General features: G+C 41.6%; 2 protein-coding genes across 6 annotated transcripts in view; one reads left to right on the top strand and one right to left on the bottom strand.

Annotated features, from left to right (window-relative positions):
• Nucleotides 1–1,135: 1,135 nt before the first annotated feature.
• LOC117429905 (WD repeat-containing protein 76-like) lies at nt 1,136–9,074 on the top strand. Of its 3 annotated transcripts, none has more exons than XM_058999104.1 (14): nt 1,136–1,687; nt 2,780–3,118; nt 3,225–3,317; nt 3,652–3,713; nt 4,303–4,414; nt 4,768–4,860; nt 5,111–5,154; nt 5,249–5,402; nt 5,655–5,813; nt 6,031–6,146; nt 6,384–6,482; nt 6,735–6,887; nt 7,056–7,109; nt 8,482–9,074. In XM_058999104.1, exons 1-14 carry the CDS (start codon nt 1,619–1,621, stop codon nt 8,732–8,734), a joined length of 1,800 nt encoding a protein of 599 aa, XP_058855087.1. In that variant the 5' UTR covers nt 1,136–1,618; the 3' UTR covers nt 8,735–9,074. The 3 variants fall into 3 exon arrangements, with proteins under 3 accessions (XP_058855087.1, XP_058855086.1, XP_058855088.1); XM_058999103.1 differs by having other exon boundaries at nt 2,762–3,118; XM_058999105.1 differs by lacking the exon at nt 1,136–1,687 and adding an exon at nt 2,385–2,524 and having other exon boundaries at nt 2,762–3,118.
• A 1,704-nt stretch (nt 9,075–10,778) lies between these two features.
• The window catches only part of LOC117964261 (FERM domain-containing protein 5), an 85,297-nt gene continuing 77,603 nt past the window's right edge, over nt 10,779–18,472 (bottom strand). For 2 of the 3 annotated variants that reach the window (XM_034907249.2, XM_058999106.1), the window contains exon 14: nt 10,779–15,208. In XM_034907249.2, the coding sequence (XP_034763140.2) occupies nt 14,613–15,208 (596 nt within the window). In that variant the 3' untranslated portion in view covers nt 10,779–14,612. The remainder of the gene's footprint in view (nt 15,209–18,472) is intronic. The other variant, XM_034907251.2, reaches the window with a different exon arrangement.

Here is an 18,472-nt window from a genome sequence, read left to right as displayed (position 1 = left end):
TATCAAAACTTCTTAAGACCACATGATCAGACATTATTTAAGTAGTGTGAATAACAAACTTGTCTTGTGAGACTAATTCTCGGTTGGATGACTTCTGTAATAACTCATCAGTTCAGATGTAGACTGGTTGCTGGTGCCTTGCAGTAAATCTTACAGGTAGTTGTAATAAACAGGACTGGGTGCTGCAGGAGTGTGGATTTTTCCAATGGTTTTGAAAGATGCTTTTCATTACATTAGGTACTGTGTTTTAATGTGACAATCTTGGCATTTTGAACTCTGCCTCCGGACATGAAAGAACCACACAGGGGTTGACTGTGTATTGGTCTGAGAAGTCGGCTTACCCTCTGCAGTGTAAAACAGCTGCTGTGTACAATGTTTGAAGTACAGAAGAACTCATTTAAAAATAAAACACACACAGTAACCACACACTTTCTAGTCATTTTAAATTCCAGTATGGGTTATATGGGCAGCAGGGGCAGAGCCAGGGGCCTGGGTCCACCTATTTTGCTCATGACGAAATCATCACCATCTTCAAAAGCAAACCCTGCCGTCTACTTCTGTGAAGCAGTCATCCGATTGAAATCAACTACTGTAAGTACCGACATGTCATTTTATCAACTTGAATTCAGTTGAACTAATGCAGCCGAGATGTATGTTATCCTCAACTCATGCCTCTATTCCTGTTTTGTTTTTGTCCCCACAAAACTGACAGTTTTTTTTTAATTTCACTATAAGGGAAGTAACATGCATTTTAATAGTCACTGTTTGAGAGCTTTTTTTTACTTTAAGCTTACTTTGGGAAGTCAAATAAATTTGAGAGCTTTTGTTAGTCATTTGCTTTGTGTGGTAATGAATCGTGGCTAGCTAACGTCCTATTAATATTGTTTGGAAGAAGCTGTCATTGTTCTATTCTATTATTAATAATAGTTCAAAAAATTCTATAAAAGTATATGACTTATAACTTAACACCATTTACTACTACATCTGCTTTTTACCTGAGCCATACACAGTGAAAGTATAATTCTAGAGTGCCCTCAGTAGGTATATTAGTAATTACGTCGTTACGTTTACGTCATTACGTCATACACGGCCCGTCCCATGAAAATTTGGGCCCCAGCCAAGAATGAAATCCTGCATCCGCTACTGATGGGCAGTGCTGCAAGGGGCATGTCAGGAGGGCCGTCCTAGCCAAGAAATATTTGTTATAACCAGACTCTTAATTACTTAACTGAAGCGATTAAACCTCTGCTTGGACATAAGTCACTTAATTGATAACCTCTAATGTGGAATGGACATTTTGTTATAAAAAAAAAAATCTCTTAAGTCTGCATACCGCGTACGTATATAAACTGTGGGTTGCAGCTGTCCCATTTAAGCGATATAGTGTATTTGTACTGCAATACCGCGTTACTGCACATGTCATACGCCTGCTTGCATTGAAACCGTGATTCAGCGGCTAGCAGCTTTCTATCGTCCCTGTCTGCTGAAGGCGCGGTTGTGACGTCACATGCCATATTGTTACAAAACTAGGAAGATCTTGCAACACACGCAGAACTTTTTCAAGAGTGAAGTTTGATAAGTAGTACCTGTACATCTGCAAGAAGGTGTATCTGGAGCGATGCCCATAGATAAAGCTGAACGGCGTTACGATGTAAAAGACCCTTTCGTTAAACTGCAAAAGATACAGGTGAGCAGGTAGCGGGAGTTAAGTTTTTCTCGGAACATGAAGTCATATGATGAATAAAAAACGCACCTTTTTTTCTTATACCGGGCACTATACCTCTATTCATTTTAAACGGTTTTAAATGAAAAGGCACTTGGAAATATTGTTAAACTATAAAATGTGAAATATTTAGACTATCTGACTGGGGAAATGAGAATTCATTATGTTATGCTGCATCTTTAAATAATAATATTTTCAACTTAATGTATATTATGTACATTATCGTTCTCTTTCTCTTTTTTTCCCCCTAACGAAAGATATTTCTAGTCACTTAGGCATGACTGAACTGAACGAACACACGCTCGTTTTATTGTGTATTCAGAGGTGAAAGTTACTTGAATTTCTGTACTGTATTATTAACAAGTCGTCGAATTCGCTGACGCCGTACCAAATCTGACACCGTTAAAACAGGATATAATAACATAGCAATAGTTTAAAAATGAAACATCGAGTATTTATTGCAGATGATAAGAACTCCTTATTTTCTTTATTGTCTTCTGAAAAAATGTTAAATGTGCAAAAAGTCTTTATAAAGATTTTATGAAGAGGTCAGCTCTTAATATTACCATTTAAACGTGATAAACACATCATCAGAATAATTAAAATCCATATGATTGTTTTATTTTATTTTAGAATGGCGCTAACACACCCCAATACATTTGGTCTATTCTGCTAGTATATTATCTTGCCGAGCCGTGCACAGTGGCATGCTTCACCGCTGTGTGTATTCTAGAATGCGTGCAGACCTTTGTATTATTGGTATGGTGCTTTTTATCCGTAGGCAGGCCTCGTTTGTTTTATGTAAGTTTGTGTGTGCCGTATTTTCTACTTGGACTGTATGGTAGTGTAAGATTTGTACAGAAAATGTTTAACATTTGTATTTTTCTACGTGCACAGTTAACATTTGTTTTTATACGGTACAGAATATGTTTGTGTGCTATAGGATGTGTGTGTAGTTTTTTATAAGGACAAAGGTACTGGATGCAGTGTGGACCAGGCCTTTCCCCTTCCATGAATGAGATGTTTATTGATTTCTAGGTGCAAACCCCATTGCAGAAGCAGGCCATTGGAAACATGAGGCGGAGGTCTGTGCGCATTGCCTGCCGCCCGCCCAGGCAACTAGTGACTGACTCTACCAACGAAAGCAGCGATTCCGAAGCCCACGTTCAAAGCAAGAAAAGGAGGTTACTTGGTGCTGGGGCAAGGGCAAGAGGACAGCTCCGAAATGTGTCGCCGAAGGCAGGGTGCAGCCCTGAAAGTGACCCCCAAAACCAGACACCGTATTCCAGCTTAAAATCCAGGACGAGGGCAGCTTGTCCAGAGAAAGCCTCAATAACCGTGGAAGTGCCTTCGGGCAGTGACAGCGAATCACACAGCAGTGAGGACGACGGGTCTGTAAGTACTAGGCTAATTGGAGGAATTGCAGTAGGCAAGCAGTCCAAGCTTAAACGGCAAAAAAGCTGCCTCAGTCTATCATGCACATGTTTTCCATTTATTTCAGTTAGGACCAGGAGGTCTGTCTGCCTACGAACTGAAGCGGTTGAAGAATATCCAGCAAAATAAAGCCTTTTTCTCATTTCTTAACATTCAAGAGGTATGTAGAGGTACCGTTTCTGGGCTGGTTATGTAGGCAGCTTGTCTATAATACAGGGTATGTAACTTATGAGGGTGGAAGAGGGGGTGGGGTCAATCCAGGATAAGCTACAATACCATTGGAACATTTACAGCACCCTTGATTGTATTAACCACCCCTACCAGGATACCCAGGTCTACTGCCTTTGGGTTTCAGGCATCATACATGCACACGCTAGGTGGTTGATGCAGTCCAGGGGTATCCAGTGGTATTGTAAAATGCTCTAAACTCCATCTTGGACTCATCCCGACAGGGACTCAGGGTGTGATTTTTTTTTTTTTTTTTTTTTTGGCAGACTACTGATGCATTGCGAGCCTTCTCCCGTAAGAGCAAACCACAAACACAAGGACTCAAACGGTAACTCGACTAGAGCGGTGGCATGAGGACTTTTAAAAGAACGCTTTTTAAGGCCCTTTTTTTGAAGCAAGTGAAAATGCCAAAGCAAATGTTGCATTTGGGGGTCAATTACACTAAGCTTTTGGTACTTTATGAGGCTAGAGGCGCATGTCATTGCACAGGGTGGAGAGAGACTGCTGTAGGATTATGTCTGTGAGAAACAGTAATGTCTGGCTGTAAAATTGAGATGGGCTACACTGTCGACCATAAATAATACACATGAATAGATATCTGACTCGCGCCTCAAATCAAGAAATATTGAACGCAGTGAATTTGGAAGAGGGCATAATACAATCTGTACTGTCAAGATAAACTTCATAGGTGTAAAAGTCGAATTATGTAACTATACAGTAACTCAAATGGTTCAGGTCCAGTGCATTAGTAAGCACCCTACAGGCTTTTGGTGCTGGCTCACAAACGCGTGTTGCAGAAGCAGCTTTTGTATGTCTTGCACTGGTGCAGGGTTGACATTGCTACATTAAAGAGCATTGGAGATGTGCGAGTGACCTAGTATTGCATGGAGTGTTCAATGCTCTGTTTTGCTGGACAGACCTCAGCTTGCCCCTGTGAATGCTGTAGCGACTCGGAAGTCACTGCGTCTGCAGAGACTTGACCCGGTGGAGGCCCCTGTGCCGGAGCAGCAGGACTTTGAAGAAGAAAAGGTGAGATTTGCACGTTTACAGTTCACCAGTGAAGACGCCTGCAGAAATATGATTCTTAAAATACATTTAACAAGGCTGTAATTCTGTCTCCCGTATGGCTGTAGTGCAAGATCTTCATTTACTGTGTCTAGATTTCTTCTCAACTGAAACTGCTTTTATTATTTTTATTTCTTCTCCAAATTCTCCTGTTGTTTCTTCTGAACTTTTATCCCAAGAGTAAATTGTGCTCAAATGATCGCTCAAATGTTTTAATTTACAGCCGTAGGAATGTCTGTTACTAACATACTTGCGTCTGGTTTTTTTTTTTTTTTTTTTTTTTTTTTCTGCCCCTCAACATGGTGTTGCTCCTGCAGACCTTGAACCAATCAGGGCCTATCGAAATGGTGCCTGTCAACCTGGGAGCAAACGGCCGACTGCCTCAGAGTTTCTTGGACTGCTGGAATGAGGTAAGCCGGCTGCAGCACTTTCCCTCGTGGCATTAGTGCATTGTTCTTTGGTGGCAAGTCCATTTGATTTGGGTGGAGTGTGCCTAATATATCATTTTTATTGGGGCTTACTGTTTTCTTTTCTGGGGAAGCTATCCTGGATCCTGCTAACATTGTAACTGACTCGCTCATCCTTCACAAGCAACACATTTACCAAAAAAGAGATGCACTGTATTTATGTGACACTTACTTATTGTCTCCTTTCTTCCAGCCATACAAATGTGCAAATGTAACGCAAAAAGTCAATTTAAACGGGTAGGTCCAGTTTATTATTATTATTATTATTATTATTATTATTATTATTATTATTTAAAATCCCTGTTATTTTATACTGTTATCTGCTTGCCAGGTACAAGTCGAGCCTAATTGGAATGACCCTCCAGGAAGACCACGTGGCTAAAGTTGTGAAAAATCACATCTTCTCTGTGGCAGTGCATCCCTGTACCAGCACAGTGCTGGTGGCTGCTGGAGATAAGTGGGGGCGTGTGGGACTCTGGGATGTGGTGAGCAGCTTTTTACAAAGATTGACAGAATCTGGAGGCGGTTGCACCGTGTCACCTTTTTGTCTGTATTCGTCTTGTAGGTTTTTCTTTGCAGGCTTGAACCACAGAAGATATAAGCTAGTGTTCGTCTTTCGTTTTAAGACAAGGTTGACTTTTCAACGTGACGTGCAGATTTAGCTAACTGTGCTTCTGTACATGGTAGTTTTGAGAGGTTTCACTGTAGTATAACTATTCATTTTGTTTCCTAAACAGAACAGTGATTATGGTGACGATGGAGTGTACCTCTTTGAGCCCCACAGCAGGCCTGTGTGCTGCATGTACTTTTCAGCTTCCCACCCAGCCCACCTGCTCACGCTCAGCTACGACGGGACCATTCGCTGTGCCGACGTCAATAAAGCCATCTTTGATGATGTGAGTGTACTTTATATACTACACTGAAGCCTAGCGGGTGCTGTTTACTACAAGAGCTTCTCTGAAGAGGTTGCAGAATCACACTACAGACGTAGCTTGGCTGTTCTGGAATGTAACGGTAACCATTGCCCTCCAGGGTACTTGGATATTTTAGGGGCGACTCAAAAAGGGGGAGCTTTGCCTCACTTGGTTTCTTTCTTTTTGTTTTGTATGATAGGTATACCAAAGGGAAGAACCTTTGTCTTGCTTTGATTTCCTTTCGAAAGACGGCTCCACCCTGATAGCTGGGGCCTGTAATGGGAATGTCATGGTCGTTGACAGAAGAGCACAGAGGTGTGAACTGCATTTTGCTCAACTCCTTTAGGACCATCCCACAAGCAAAACCCTTTGTGCCGACTGAAAGGTGTGAGTCACAAGTGCAGAAAATGCTTCTAGAGCTGCACTTGTCAGCAGGGACTTGCAACAATGTGGTTAAATATGTAAAGCAAGCATATTTTTAAAAGCTAAGCGCAGGACTCCTCTGTAATATCATTGTGTCTCCTAATCATTCCTTTGCGTGTGTTTGTTCAGCATGTCCCATGAGCTGTTGACTGAGCTTGACATCATGGTGATCAGGACTGTGCATGTGCATCCAGTGGACAACAATTATTTCATGGTTGCGGGGAAAGGGTATGTTAATATATATATATATATTGATGTTAATATATTGTATGTTAATATATATATATTGATTTATAAGACTTTTTATAGGAATATTACATTGTTTTCATTTGGGTGCTGATTGTTATAGTAAGAGGTCTGCTTGCATCATTTTATTGACCTGGCAAAGTGGCCCATGAGCATGTGTGTGTCCCAGATTTGACTTTATATAAATTCTAGTGAGTGCGTGTGTAAAATGTTGTTTATGCTTTACCCCTAAAGGAGCGTGTGCATTTATGATGCCCGATGCCTGAAACCCAAAGGCAGCAGGTCTGTGGCCTCCCTGCAGGGACACACCAAGACTGTGAATTCAGCTTACTTCTCTCCTCTCTCTGGGAACAGAGTGCTGACCACCTGTATGGACGACCGACTCAGGTAAGCATCCCTCGAAATGCAAGAACACTACCTTGTGTGCTGTGGCGGATTTGCATAGTTCTGTTAGTCTGTATTGAAGCATTTTGCAGTGATTTGATACAAAATAAAGTTTGCATTGATATTTTAGAAAAGGTTTTCTAACATGCTTGTGTTTATTCATCATTCCAGGGTATATGATTCCACCCGGTTCTGCTTGGATGTTCCTCTTTTGGCTTCCATTAGGTAGGTGTGAAAGGAAGATCAAAGCTGTTGAAATTTGTTTGGATATTGGGTTCTTTAAAGAGTAAGTAGTGGGGTTCTGAAAAATAGTGTTATCCTGACAACTTTTTACACTTCAAACTTTAAAATCTGCTTCAAAGCTATTTTTAAAATGGCCACTCTAGTGCTCTGGGTTTTGAGAGCTGTCCTAAATTACAAATGGTACGTTTTAATTTCGTTCTGTTTGATATTTTATTTTAAAACACTGAAACTCAAAATCAATTATTGTAAGGTGACATTGGTTTTATGTTGGGAAATATTTTTAAGAAAAATAAAAAACTGAAATATCTTGCTTGCATAAGTATTCAACCCCTGCGCTGTGGAAGCTCCCAGTTCACACCGATGAAAGAAATTGCCCTAACGAGGACACAATTACCTTACCATTGGCCTCCACATGTGAACCATTAAAGTTGCTGTCACATTTTCTGGATAAAAACTCCACTGTAGAAGGATCATTGGTCAGGCTGTGACTCTGAAGGAAAATGAAGACCAAAGAGCATTCTACAGAAGTTAGAGATAAAGTAATACAAATGCATAGATTAGGGAAAGGGTACAAAATAATATCCAAGTGTTTTTGGATATCCCAGTGAGCACAGTTGGATCAATAATCAGGAAGTGGAAGCTGCATCACACCACCCAGGCACTGCTAAGAAAAGGCTGTCCCTTAAAACTCAGCGCTCAAACAAGGAGGAGACTTGTGAGAGAAGCCACAGAGAGGCCAACAATCACTTTGAAGGAGCTACAGAGTTCAGTGGCTGGGAGTGGAGTAATGGTGCACCAGTCAACCATATCAAGAGCTCTGCATAACACTGGCCTGTATGGGAGGGTGGCAAGAAAGAAGCCGTTACTCAAAAAGTACAATCTGAAAGCACGTCTGGAGTTTGCCAGAAAGCATGAGAGTGACCCAGCTGCGATGTGGGAAAAGGTTTTGTGGTCAGATGAGACCAAGATAGAGCTTTTTGGCCAAAACTCAAAGCGCTATGTGTGGCGCAAACCTAACACTGCCCAAGCCTCAAGACACACCATCCCTACAGTGAAGTATAGAGGTGTTAGCATCATGCTGTGGGGATGCTTCTCATCAGCAGGGACTGGGCATCTTGTTAAAATTGAAGGAAGAATGGATGGAGCAAAATACAGGGAAATACTGCAAGAGAATCTGCTTCGGTGCAGTTTCATTGATAAACTTAAATACTGTTATTAACTATGCATGTTACAAAAATGTAATTCTTGAATCGATGATCCAGTATTTATATTGATGTACTGTATATAATGAGAAATGGAATCGATTTAAAAATCGATGTTTTGGTCTTGTTTAAAATATGTTTTGATTTAACAGGCACAACAACAACACTGGTTGCTGGTTGACCAAGTTCCGTGCCGTGTGGAACCCCACACTGGAGGACTGCTTCGTGGTTGGCAGCATGGCCCAGCCACGGCAGATTGAGATGTTCCACGAGTCCGGCTCCCTGCTCCACACCTTCCGTGGGGATTGCCTTGGCTCCGTGTGCTCCATCAACGCCTTTCACCCCAGCAGGAGTGTCCTGGTCGCGGGTAACTCCAGCGGCCGGCTCCATGTCTTCATGGGCTAACTGCAGCTGCACACTTTGGGCCAGATGTACAGCACTACAATATTGTTTTGGGTTGCTCCACTTTGAAATAATGGCTTTCTGAGTGACTTGCATGTAGTTTTTGAAGCAATAGCAGTAACTCCTTTATTTCACTTTGGGGGAGGTGTGGACCATATTTTGCACTGGAAAATGTTAGTGTTTTGCATTAAATGTTAATTAAAAAAAAAAAAAAAAAAGTTTTTCTAACTTTTAAAACTGTTCTAATGTTAGCATTTATTTCTTTAAATTATATATGCACACACATATGTACAGTAGATGCCGTTTATTAAGAGCCCCTACCATGTGAATATTGAGAATAAAAACGTAGATGCAATGTGCATCTGTGCAGTGATATTCTTTAAATTATTTATTTTTTACTCCCGTTTACATTTAAAAGAAAACCAACAAAACACTCGTGCTTGTTTAAAACACTGTTTTGATGTTTATTTCAAGTTTTAATATTCTCATGGCACCAGTAACAAGGGGACTATCAAAAGAAACAATATCTTCTACTGCTTCACATGAACCTACGACGATGCTATCGGAATGAGTACGAATCTGAACACAGAACTTGATTTGGCACAAGAACGATTTTTTTTCAGTATTAAAACAGCAACATGATTGGTTATGTCCAATCTTATATTGTTAAAAGATGCAGTCTCTCGGGATTTAGAGTAATATATATAATTTACAGGGGGGGGTATTTAATCACTTATAATTTTTGCTGAGGCTATGCAAGAAGCCAATGTGATTACTGATCTTATTAAGAGGCTGGCTTTTCTGTGACTTGGTCTCTTTCCACTTTAGTGGCCAAGTGACACATAACCATCCTCTATTTTAACCTTAAGAGGCACCTTGATAGCACACAGCAATGGAGTGCAACATATTTTACTGTGGACAGTTGCCTTCAATCACCAGGGCCTTGGTACAAAGCCAGTGCTTGCTGGAGAACAGTCATTTACAGCCCACTTTCCAAATGAATTCTTTCCCAGTTTGCACTGGGCAGGAGTCCAGGAGCCTGACCCTGGGTACTGTTGATAGAGGAAGGCATAGCTGGATTTGCAAAGGGCGCCAAGGCTTTGGGATTACATTGACGGTACACGGGGAGGCTCCTGCATTGGTGCTGCCCGCTCTGCCAGCCTGTTTCATTATTGACATTAACCCCTTACAAACTGCAACCCACGTGGCTGCCCTCTGAATGAGATACCAGCAGGGGGCATGGATGAATTCAGGAATAAGCCAACAAAAAAACAAATTGGCTGGGATTAGACTAGTTTCATAGTTCCTGATATGTCATAACACACAAATACATGCACTAACTCAACTCAGTACCCTTGGTGTATACGCCTCTCAGGTGGTTCGCTATGAAAGATCCACACAGTGCACATTTTTCAGTTACAGCCCCGCTTCAGGAACTTGCATGTTTTTATTTAGTAAAGATATTGATTTGAAGTAATCAGTTGTCATTCAAGTTACTACAAATCTTTTTTTTTTTTGCCAATCAGATTTTAAGCTTGCAGGCTATCGACAGAAAAATATACTTTCTTTTTTTTTTTTTTGGGCAGGCAAAGCTTATGACATGCACCTTGCAACTAGCCTAAGAGCCACTGCATCTTTGCTTATTGTAAGTAAACGTGTATCATGGTTTAGGTAGGATTTTTCACTCGCTGCATAGAATGGGAATTTACTACAAGCTGAGGTAGGAACACAACACCAAAAACCTGTAGTTTCAACAACAGCACAAAACAATAGTAAACTTAGGTTGCATATGTTTCTGGTAAAATACCAAACCTCAAATACAGTTTAAACCATCTTGCTAAACTATGTAAAATATAAAATGAGTGAACCGCCTCGACTGAAATCCATCAGACATCAATTATCCAGGTATCCAGTACGTCTCTGAAATAAACGGACAAGGTGCGAATGTGCTTTGGCATTCCAGAAGCAACACTCAGACTCATAGTGTGGTGAAGAAAACTACCTCAGATTGTTGCACAGCACAGCCTGTGTCAACCACAGCTTGAGATTTTGCTTTTTTTTTTTTTTTTTTTACATCTTTATTGCTTTTTGAATAGCTCCGCCTTATGACTTAGTCCACATTTTCAGAGCAGCACAGAATGAAGTAATTTGACATTGACGCTACATGATGCTTTTTTGGAACACAATACAGAAAACTAGACCGGCGACAATCTCGGGGGTGTTTTGTTTCCTTCAGGATCCGGTCGTCTTGTGTCTTGATGTTTCACTGAGCCCAGTCATCAAACAAGAGCAGAAAGAAAATGAAACACGAACCGGGACGGCTGCTTGGCTTCTTCACATTCAGTTCATGGTTGGTTTCCAGCTGTGTTTCCATTAGCATTGAATAAGAAAAGTGCCGGTCAGTTTTAAATGACATATTTTTGCTTTCAAATAATTACGTTTTCAAAGCCGTTTAACATTTTGAATGGCTGTAACATTGTTTAAGATCTAAACTTCATATTTAAATAAATCGAGGGGTTTTGTCTGTTCTTAATGGGTTATTTTTATAACCAAAGCTTTTATTTAGTCTCAACTGCATTTTCAAAATGTCCTTTGCTGTTTTGCTGTTGATATTTATCAGTTCAGTTGAATCCAATTATTTCTTACCACAACGCTATAAGTTCACTTCCTGAGTTACATATAATAGGGTCCCATCTGCAGCCCATACTAAACTATATGGTCCTGTTATCTGTAACACAAGAGCAATGTGGCAGGACAAACGGGCTTCACAGGAGTCCAACTGAGTCTGGGAAACAAAAATACCAACAGTAAAATTATAAGGATCTTGTTGACACACTTTTTTTTTAAAAGCCTTGGTTAGTACACCTTTAATGCCTTTTTCTCATAACCATGGGGTACACACACACACACACTGCTCATACTGCATAGAACAGCTCTGAGAGTAGAAACAGGTGCTGCAGCTCTGGTCATGTGATAAGAGAATGTTCAGGGGAGCAGACAAGCAGGCACGGCTCTACCCGATGAACTTGGTGACTTTCAATGACTTTCAACAGCGACCCTATCGATGAAGTCATGTAAAGCGGGTGTAGGATACCCAGAGACAGGCTCCCCTGGGGAGTCACAGAGTACACAGTGACCTATCATCACCCCCAAGCCCAGGCATGGAGAATAAGAGGGGAACTGACCAGGCTGGCTTAACCTCTGTTAGGGTGAACATCCCCAGTAAGGGATCTGTAGCACAGTGCCACTTAAACCCATGCCAGGGCATTGCTGGAGCTCCTGTCCTGAGGAGAGGGGCTTCTACTGAGCTGACAACAGCACCTCTGAGCTCCAGTACTGGCCAAGGCCATCATTGACTTTCAGAACTGACAGGCTCAGAATTGAATGCGGTCTGGCTTTCGGCAAAGGGGATTTCTGCTATATGCGGCTGTTCTATGAAATTATGAGCAACACACGTGCACATTGGACCCCATTCCAGTAGTTGCTTTTTCATATTGTCAGAATATAAGGCAGTACAACCTTCCTCGATATCCCAGAACTCCTCATCTGTCCCCCCCCCACCCCCCCTTCTGCCACACTTTCTTTAAAAAATAGCACTTCTTGTAATCATTTTAAAAATAAAAAGCTCTAATACTTCTATAAATTATTAGAAATGAACTTATCAACTTTTCTTTTTTTCCATAATACACACACAAATACTTCAGGGATTTATCCAGCATTCAAAAGCTAAAATGGTTACTGCTTCCTCATGAACTGTGGGCTTGATTCTTAAAACTGCAGCGCGCCTGCAGTAAGTGCACAGCAGCCCCATACCAGTTTATATAAAGTTTTCTATTAACTGATAGAAAAACATATACTTGCATTGCATCTATCTACAGTATATGCAATTACCAGGACCCCACACAGTACTGTACTTTTTAAAAAGCAAGTGATTAAAACACTAAAACCTGCTTCATATGCACAGATTGCATTATACCCAGTCTTTATTTGCAGGGAAAGGGGCTTAGTTGAGTTGCAGTAGAGCTGAGTAACATTCTTATGCTTGGTTGTCCTCATTCTTGGATTCGGCTTTGGGTTTATTGGAGGAAATAGCCTTGCCAGACATAAAGCTTTTGTGGACTTTCAGCTGATACTGAACTCGTTATACCAGTGCAAGTTATGTCCCTTTCACTGTAAATTTAACCCAAAAACATTCCATTAACTGGCATTTGCTGTCAAACAGCTGCGGTTGCTAGTTGGTGTTGGGTGTGTTCTCATTGCTAAGTCGTGCTGGTAACCAAGTGACTGGCAGTGACTGCAATACCAGTGCTGGAACCCTGTCAGCAATGAATCTGGGTAAACCCTTGTCTCAGTTTACTCCTCTCCGTTATCAATGCTATCTCACACCTGATCCACCACTAAGAGCTAAAAACTAAGAGGCAGAATTTCATTTTGAATAACAAAATAACATTTTCAGTTAGTTAAAATATACAAGGAAAAAAAAACAGTCAATATATTACGAAACAACTCGCTCTAGTACAAAAACTGCAGCATTTCATTTTTTTTTTCTTTTCAATTTTTTTTTGGCAAAACTTTTCATAATTACAAACTTACAGTTGCTGTTGAGTTAAACCCCCCAGATTAAACCAATGAGCAACCACTGTACTGTATTTTATTCACTGCCCACTTGTGTTTAACATCTTTTTAAACAATGCACTAAACTGAAGGTTTGATTTTTTTTTCATAGCTCTGTTATACTGCATGACAAGCTAAACTGGATCTAAATATGCCAGTGAGTGTTCGTAAGGGATTGACCGTCACCACTTTTCTACCAGTTACTGACATTGCTAGATCACACAACAGTACACCATTTTATCTAATTATTATTATTATTATTATTATTATTATTATTATTATTAATTTATTTTTAATCTGAGTTCTACTACATAGCTTGCTACTGCCTACACATAATTGAATTCTATGAAAGTAAAGTTTAACCTCACAGTTAAAAGCCAGTGAATAGAGGACCAGTTTAAAACATCTATCGCCCCCTCCCTCCTCTAACAAGCTAACACCACTACCCTGCTGTTGTAATTGATTCATTCATTAAACACATGGTATTATATACGGCGATTCTAAATGAACATATTAAGCTCAGTACCACAGCCCAGCGTTTCAGTGGGTGTAGACACCCCACCCCACGCTGCAGTCTCCTGCATCCTTCAATATTGTGTTCAATGGATCATAACTTCATTGCAACCTTGAAAAACACCTGAAAGAAATCATGTTGGTGTTAGTAGCTTGTAACCTGAAATCCGGTCGCTCCTTCAAAGCCCCCAAAAAAATCCACAGAATCACTTTAAAATGGGAGTTCCTCACTCCGCTGAAAATAAAACATGATTTTTTTTCTTTCAATTTTAAACCTCATTTTTTCCATTGCTGCTCAAACCACACAGTCACAACACACTTGAAATATATAAGCATCTCTGGCTCTGTTTTGTATGCTTAACATGTTGTAAAAGTAAATCACATTTTCAATCAAAATGAATAAATAGAAAATAAAGAAGGCATCTTTTTTTTTTTCCGAAAAATAACAATGCTTTCAAAAGGAACTGTGCACCATTTTGAAAAATTAATTCCTGAAATGACCTGAAATTTGGAAAAATCGGTCAATCCATTTTTTTCCTCTTTTAAAAATAAAAAAACAAAACCTTTTTTTTTTTTTTTTTGTGGAATCTGTCCTGGACTCTTCCATGGCGAGTTGGCTTTGTTGCATCATGAAAGAAGCTGGATTCATGTTCCGATGGTGCCGCGCTCCATCGCGCTGTGGTGGAAACAGGCAGCAGTGTGTTATCTTCTTGATTCCCGATCGGGGGCAGCTGCTTTAACCCCGAGCCCTGCTTCACGTGTCAATGAGCAGGCCGGCCAGGGCGCGGAACCTGCAGGCAAACCATCGCCTGAGGGGACAAAAGTATTCGTAATGGAACTGCTCAAACTCAGGGGTCTGCCGAATATCACGTAAAAATGCAACGTCAAGGTCAGACTCGGTAAGAACGATGAGGAGAAGGAGCAAGACAAAGAGGAGTCCAATGGTCACAAGGAGTAAACGGAGGACACTTAAAACAAACGTATTCACCTGTTCCACCTCGCACGCAGACCCCGGCCCTGCCCCGCCAGCACTATCCGAGCTCAGGGCTTTGCCATCGGGCCCGAACTCGACCGCCTCCCTGACTATGGGGGTGCCGGCCTCGGACTCCTTCTCCTCCTCAATGCTGCAGGGGGCACCGTTGATCTGCCGCGAGATGGCCAGCTCTAGGCTGTGTTCGGCCACGGGCGTGGGGAGCACGCTGTCCGAGGGGCTGTAGACCTCGTCTGAGATGATAGCCGCCCCTTCGCTGCTGTCCGTCATGAGGCTCCGGGAGCGGGGCATGAAGGAGTCTCCGTGCGAAGCCGAGCGCACCGGGGTGGAGTGGGCGCTGTCACGCAGCGATTCCAGACCTGCCGGGTCACACAGAGAAGGGAGGGGAGTAAGCAGTGTTGGAAACTGATAAGCTGATAGTCTTGACCTCACATCATAATAGCAATAGAGCCCTCAGCAGTGGGAATTAACTCAGTTGTGATGGTTAACTAGCACAGCAGTCAATTATCTAGTAGGGTATGCCCTTCAGGTATGCATTGCATAAGAGATTCGTGCCCGTTGTCCATTATAAACCACCCACTGCGTTTTAGTGTGTTTCCTCTGTCTATTGGTGTCAAGGATCTTAAACTGCATCTTAACATTTGCAACCATAATATAATTACTTATAAAATGCATTGTTTTTTCTCTGCAGGAACATAATTCTGTCTTATTCCAAAGCATTTTAGTCTACGTAGGTTTCTTCTTCTGCCAAGAGTGTGAATTTTTAATACTGTCTGTACTGCAATACCTTTAACACTGCAATTGTGAAGTGCAGCTGCATTATAAGATGCACAGTGTCTGAAATACTGCATTACACTGCAGAATTACCTGACTTAAGAAAATACTATAATACTTTATGGGAAACTGTAGCATTTTTTGGGAAGTACAATAGTATTTTTTATTTGAGTACACTGTCATAGGTAATCACAAAAACGATAAGAAGAGATATGTCTGGAAGTAACTGACTAACATACAGACTGGAGTCCATATAAGATCCTGCTTCCTTATATACTGCAGTAGTTGTAGCAGACAGCACCATGTGTTCCCTCTATAATCAGATGCCCTTGGAATTCACACTTCTTTTCAAAGATTACCCCTGGCCTCCCTCCAGTGTCTGTATAATAATAGATTTTCCTGTTGTGAGATACTATTTGCCATTGAATAGCGGACTGTACCTTCTGCTTATTATTTTTATGCTCTCGAATGGTCTGATTTAGCGAGACAGCTCTTGCCACTTCAGACTGCTGTATCTGAATCCCGGTATTTCACTACAGAAAGCCGTGATGCAGGGAAGCTAATAGATTTGTGCTGAGATGGTACATTTCTTTTCTGAGCAGGCAGAACATATCAATGACACTGTTCTCTGGAGATTCAATTTATATCGCAACTCGTGACAGCGTGGCATCAAACAAAACAAATAAATAAATTCAAAATCTATAAAAGGAAAACACAACTATGCAGGAACACAGCGACATCCTGACTCAGGGGGTTCTGTATTCCACAAGGTTTTTTTTTTTTTTACTGTTAGATGACACTGACAGTTGCATGATGGATACTAGAGGCAGGTATAATGTATTGGATGCTCCACAGGGATCACGCAGTATTCTGTATTCCGGCTGCTGAATAACACCCCACAGTTCCGACACCACTGAGATAATTAAAAGAAGTTCTGTGCAGATAATAGGGGTAGAGGTGGGAGAACAGGTGCAGTGACTGTCAATACCCAACACATGCGCTGCTAACATTAACACACCTTTCACCAGTCCTCTTAGCTGCCTGCAGTCACTATCCAGTAAAACACATTGGAAGTTAGTCTAAAAGAAACAAACTCCACAATTACAAAAACAAAGCTCCGAGCATAACCTGCAAGACAGTAACGCTGTCACCCATAATCTGCAAGACAGTAACGCTGTCACCACCACCTTAAAGCAAGCAGGAGCAGGCTCAGAGTCTCTGTCGCATTTACAATGCAGTGCTGATGAGGGGAAGGAGTATTCTGGTGAGTGAAGTCCTGTCACTGAATTACCTGTGGAGGGCCCTGCAGAGCAGCTCGGCTCTTCAGAGCTCTGCCGGTAGCTCTGCTGCAGGCTCGCTGGCTGCTCTGCATGGCTGAAATTGGTGAGCGCTGGAAAGAGCGGCAGGGCCCCCAGAGCCTTGCCCAGGATGCGGGGTCCGAGGCTCAGCACACGCACCTTCACGTCCCGGTAGCAGTGGTTGATCATCCGGAGATGAACGTTAACCTTGGTTTTGATCTTGATCAGGCACTTCACCATGGTGGCTATCAGCAACAGCCCCTTTATTCCCTGTTCCCTTTGCTCACACAGCAGAAGCAGCTCGCTGGACTACATGAGCAGAATTATCTCTGACAGGAATGCACAGTGTGCTCTGTGGCCTTTCTTAGCCTTACATAGATGGCCAGGGTGGATATGCGACCCTGATCCTGTCACTGCTGATGCTATTTACAGAGTGCTATTAATACCCGGGCAGAGGCGCAACACACCCACACACACAGCGATGGTCTGCAGGGTATTCTTCAGCGAAACTAAAACTAAACTGATCCCAACAACAGGAACACTGCTTGCCTTACAGTTTGATAAGTAAAGCTGAGCCTGGTCGCTACAGAACATGAACTTTGTCAATTGCTACTTTAAATTAAAAGAATGCATGAAGGGAATTGCATCTTTCCTTTATAATCTTTTGGTTTTTTTTGTAAACGTAACTGTGACACAAAGCCTCTGGAGTTAACAGATCAAATTAGTATTTTTTGGGGGGGAAAGTCAATCCCAGACAACTATAGGTTTAGTTACTTTATAGTTTATTTAGTTTCTCCCTATTTAGTCTTGCTCCAACGTCAATGCAGTTAAACTCAGTAAAGACCACCAGTATAAACTGCTAAAGCTGGAAAAACTGCAAATCTTAAAATGCTTATGAAATTTAGATGTGTTCCTTTTCTAAGAAAATTGATTGCATGTAATTCCTTTATAGTATAGTTTTTTGTAGAGGTTGACAATTCTTGTCTTACAAACGGCACCTTGGCCATTCACTTTCAAGCAGAAGAGTGCAAAGCCACTAATAAACTAAGAAAACATGAAGTCACTTCTACTGATGACAGTGCAGTGAGAGCAGGCATCTCTGATGCTAGTGCAGTGCGAGTAGGCAGTTAGTGATATTTTTTTTTTCCTACTGGCCCATCCCTCACTTTAACACACAATGACTTTGGCAGATCATCCTCTGTGTCTCCAGAAATAGAGAGTTCTGAGTGACACAGGCACATGGGAAGGATTCCAGTCAGCCAGCCAGAGAGTCGTGTTTCACACCTGGGAGGGGGGGATCTGCTGAGCTTTACAGTGAGGTCATCATCCTATCTGTTCAGATTCCAAGACGAGCTCATGGAAAAGGAACACTTTGCCCCCCTATCAGTGCACGTCAGTGTTGATGTTGCCAAACAGAAACCAAAGCACAGTAACAACAACAGGAATGTTAGAAACATCCCCCCCCCAACAGCACGCTGTCAATACAACACCAGAACCATCTGTGACATGAAACAGAAGATCACACTGCCCCTCCACAGTATGCACAGGTGT

This window comes from Acipenser ruthenus, chromosome 24 (genome assembly GCF_902713425.1).
Source record: "Acipenser ruthenus chromosome 24, fAciRut3.2 maternal haplotype, whole genome shotgun sequence".
Lineage (NCBI taxonomy): Eukaryota > Metazoa > Chordata > Actinopteri > Acipenseriformes > Acipenseridae > Acipenser > Acipenser ruthenus.
This window is presented reverse-complemented; position numbering and strand designations above follow the sequence as displayed.

Coding starts and splice junctions, on each gene's coding strand:
- LOC117429905 (XM_058999103.1), top strand. CDS start 1,619: ATGCCCATAGATAAAGCTGAACGGCGTTACGATGTAAAAGACCCTTTC. Junction 5,403..5,654: donor GTGTGGGACTCTGGGATGTG/GTGAGCAGCTTT, acceptor TTTCCTAAACAG/AACAGTGATTATGGTGACGA. Junction 7,110..8,481: donor CCTCTTTTGGCTTCCATTAG/GTAGGTGTGAAA, acceptor TTGATTTAACAG/GCACAACAACAACACTGGTT.